The 4,092-nt window shown below is 35.8% G+C and overlaps 1 protein-coding gene across 1 annotated transcript; it reads right to left on the bottom strand.

Annotated features, from left to right (window-relative positions):
• Nucleotides 1-211: 211 nt before the first annotated feature.
• Nucleotides 212-3,527, bottom strand: LOC137727299 (lysine histidine transporter-like 8). The gene is made up of 5 exons (XM_068466163.2): nucleotides 2,965-3,527; nucleotides 2,690-2,826; nucleotides 1,927-2,354; nucleotides 1,080-1,211; nucleotides 212-859 (listed from the first exon to the last, which is right to left on the bottom strand). Exons 1-5 carry the CDS (start codon nucleotides 3,369-3,371, stop codon nucleotides 371-373), a joined length of 1,593 nt encoding a protein of 530 aa, XP_068322264.2. The 5' UTR covers nucleotides 3,372-3,527; the 3' UTR covers nucleotides 212-370.
• Between the last annotated feature and the right edge of the window lie 565 nt (nucleotides 3,528-4,092).

The following is a 4,092-nucleotide window of genomic DNA, read 5'->3' on the forward strand; positions in this document are numbered from 1 at the left end:
GGGATTTGTACATGAAGATGTTGTTCAAACACAAGAATTTCAACAAAAAAAAGAGAAAAAAGAAGGGTTATTCTCGGTGCCTTATCATGATTACAATCTTTATGCTCTTGTATTGTGATTTTATAACTTTATGGTGTAGCAGCTTCTTTGGCTAAAAAAATCGAATTCTGTTTAGATGGGGTTGGTAGCAACTAAAAACCCAAAACTAATATGTGGAAACAATTCACTCTAATATTAATTTCTTTCTTTAAACATCCACAGCAAAACTACATATGCTAGCTAGTTAAGCTTTTGGCTCAAGGGAGAATAATTAGTAGCTAGAGTTTAGAATTCCGGACACAACATATCATCGTTTGACATTGCTTGGCAATCACTGAGGCTTGAAAAAGCTCACTGTAATACCAGTGTCAATTATAACATAAATACCAGCAGCAATCAACATGATACTTAGAAGAATTCCCACAACCCCTAATACCCAGTTTACCCACCAACTTAGACTGTACTTCTTGGGTTTCTTGATCTTTAGCCACATGAAACATGGATATGCTAATGTCACAGGCAATGATATCCCTCCTAGCAAACCAACTATGCTTCCCAAGAAAGGTATGGCCACGGCTATGAAGTAGCATCCATAAGTATACATAGCTCTCATAATAGCCCTAAGCCACCATGGAGCTGCCTTCTTAAATCTCCTAGTGTATTGTGACTCCATCTCGTCAAACATTGGCATGCCATAGATCTGGAACGAGCACAAAGCATTGATTACGACAAACAAACTTGCTAGTCCGAGAACCAATCGGGATGTGTCACGCATATGGAAGCCGTACAACGCCGCAAACATGCCTCCTTGATGTGGTATCTGCAAACCAAATGCATATTAGTATTGTACGCAAACACTTAAATAATCTTCCCGTATGAGATATCTAACATATTGTCAAACTGTTAATTTTATTTATTTGAATGGAAAATCTAACATGGTAAACAGTCTTACAAGAGACAATTAAATTTCATATGTTTCATATCAGTTTTGTTTTCAGACAAATAAGGAAGTTGAACTCTGATAAGTCAGATATCTTTACCATCTGACCATATGCCCAATAGCCTCCAATTGCAAGGGGAAAAAGGCACATTGCTATGAGAGTGTATGAAATTTGGACACCCCTCCACATTGGCACGCGTGATGGATGTTTTTCATTGGATGGCATTGTGGCCTGTAATGGAAGAGAAAACCCCGATTAGAAGGCAATTGGTGAAATATAGTCAGAAGTCCTTCTATTCGATCGAGTTGCAATACCAACATCATTGGCTCAAGATCAGCAAAACATATACGAACATCATTAAATACAACCCTTGTATATTATTTTATTTTTGCAAACTATTTGGCGTACTCTTTTCATTTGCTTAAAAAAAAAATATTCAACTTAAAAGTAGGATGATCACTTAATTAATATAATTTGTTCACATGGATACACTAAAAAGATTTAGACCAAAATAAATTAAATTATCTCCACTTGTTTATCATTCGGCCAACGTATACTAATTTTATAGTATACTAAACCAAAAGAATAAGATATACTAAGAACTTCAATTGTTTGTACCCACCTCTCAATGATTCTTAAAAGGGTCCCCGATATACAATGAATTCTATTTTTTTTTTTGTTCTTTTTGCAACGATATCATGAATTCTATGATTTATTTTTCTAACAAAAACTCTGTTTCGTTATACATGAACTCAAAACCTTCTTTAACAAACTACCGAAAAATAATTATCAATTTTGTTCTCAATCAAAAAAAAAATTTGACTTTTATATCATTTTTTTCGTTGAGAAAAAAAATGAACATAAAAAAGATAACGGTAATTATTGACAAGTGTACGTAATTAATTACACTACTATACACTTAACACTGTGAGATTAATAGACGTACCTGAATCTCAAGTATAAGGTTGTGGCCTCTGAAGGCAAAGGCAATCATTCCAAGTGCATTGAGAATATCAAAAAAGTGAATGAAGTTTTTGTTGGATTTCAAGGGATCATAAGACACATGAGGAAGTCTACCCTTATCCACAGACACAACCCATATGATTGTGCAGTAGCCAATAGCTGTGATGGCACCAACAAGAGACACTCCGGCAATGGAGTTCAAGTTTGGCAGCTGCGACAGAATCACTGCGGCGCATGTAAACACCAAGTACCACTCTGCTGGTGTCAATGGCTTTGCAGTGCATGTAGCTCCACACACAATTTGGAAGAACGACTTTGATGTTGCTCCTCCGAGGACAATCAGAGCCACGCACGTGCCGCCCGATAGGTACAAAATCGGGAATAAGGCCAAGAACTTCGATAACTTCTCACCTGAGAAAGAGAGAAAATTGGATGGTTTTGGAAAAGTTACTTTTGAATAGGGGTTGTAAAATTTCTTAGCGCTTGGCTTGTTTTTGAGTAATTTCAGAAGTGCCAAAAGCGATTTTAGATGACTTTTTTTTTTTTTTTTTTTTTTTATTTTTAAATCGCGCTGGAGATTACAAAAGCACTTTTTTATGCTTCCTCACAAACAATTTCTAGTTGAATAGAGAACAAAATTTTCTTAATTTCGTATAAAAGCAATACTGAATTAAAGCGTTTTCTTACATATAAGCACTTCTGAACAGTGTGCATTTAGCTTAAACATATTAAATGGTAGTTCTTACCAAAAGTTGCATTGCAAAGTTGAATGTATCTGCAATAACGGATGCCAGTTTCAGGAGATTCATGAAGGTGGACCAGCAAGTATAAAGTGTAAAGTTGCCATATGAATGCCAAAGTCATACATATAACACCCCATGTCCTGCGGTAATTAACCAAATCGATTTTTTTTTTTAAAGTACCATAATACAGACACTGAAAAATAATATTAAGTTAACTAACAAACTTCTAATTGTTAAATTAAAGCAATACCCATAACATATTAATCATGTTGACTTACCACCCAAGATAAGGAAAGGCCACAGGAAGCACAAGGGATTGAATTCCAATACCAGAACAAAGAGTGTGGAAGGCAGCATAGTAAGCGTTACCGTTCCTAGATTCAGTGATTGGAAGCCAAGCATCTTGAGGGTCAAGCCTTGTGAGGTGGAAAGCCCTCCTAACGGGGCTCCCTATTGGTGTCATGAACCGTGGAGTACGAGATTTTGGGGTTAAAGTTTTCGGGGTTTTTTGTGTTATCTGGTCACCACCACCGGTGGTGGCGGTTGAACCTGGGATCAGCAGTGGTTGTACCCAAGCCACAGATGCTGCTCGAGACATAGATGCTGGAGGATCTTCTGTAGGTGGCGTAGGCAGCCCCGGTGTCATTGGGACTGGGGTTATCTCATCACCTCCTGTTTCAGACATTTTATTTCAGTTCTCTCACTAGCTAGCTCTTCTAACTCGTCCTCTCCCTTAGTTTCTCGCAAGAAATAAAGATAGCCACTTACATTAATAACTCGTACTTTAGTCTATATATAGAGACCTCTCTATACACTGGGAAATTAAATAGATCAATTCAGTATAGGTTTTTTAACCTAATATTAGCTTATATTTGGGAATTAATCATTGCTCTAATTCACTGGAAAAGATAGGACAAGATCGTTTACATATGGTAACAACTAACAACCTTATTATTCAAACTACACGTTGGCGTCCATAGTATATTAATTATTAGGTATATTTCACTGTATAGTCATAAGATGCTGTCTTAAAATTTGGATCAAGATATAAATATATAGAGGGCTAGGCAGCTGCTGGACTTGTTTATCATGATTATTTTGCTCTTATCTTCTTCTTCTCGACTTAGACTAAATCATATTTCGTTAAGCCTAAGCCACAAGGAATTAAAAATTTGTAGACACAACCCACAGACGTACATCATATTCAATACCTTCATTTTAAAGATTTCTCACAATTTTAAGGGACACTTTTGTAGGTTTTACCCTATATTGTATTTTAACATTCAACTGTACGTACATTAATTTTATCTATTTTTTACAAGAATAATATGTAAATGATATGTTAAATTAATATATATAACCAATTTGGATCGTAAAGAAAGTTGCAAAAGAATCCTTAATATTTT

Source organism: Pyrus communis, chromosome 10, assembly GCF_041283825.1.
Source record: "Pyrus communis isolate YQ-2024b chromosome 10, ASM4128382v1, whole genome shotgun sequence".
Lineage (NCBI taxonomy): Eukaryota > Viridiplantae > Streptophyta > Magnoliopsida > Rosales > Rosaceae > Pyrus > Pyrus communis.

Excerpts from the sequence above, each read along its gene's own strand:
- LOC137727299 (XM_068466163.2), bottom strand. The coding sequence starts at position 3,371 with ATGTCTGAAACAGGAGGTGATGAGATAACCCCAGTCCCAATGACACCG. Across the intron at positions 2,827-2,964 it reads GCCTTTCCTTATCTTGGGTG|GACATGGGGTGTTATATGTA; the intron begins GTAAGTCAACAT and ends TAATTACCGCAG. Across the intron at positions 1,212-1,926 it reads ACCTTATACTTGAGATTCAG|GCCACAATGCCATCCAATGA; the intron begins GTACGTCTATTA and ends CTTCCATTACAG.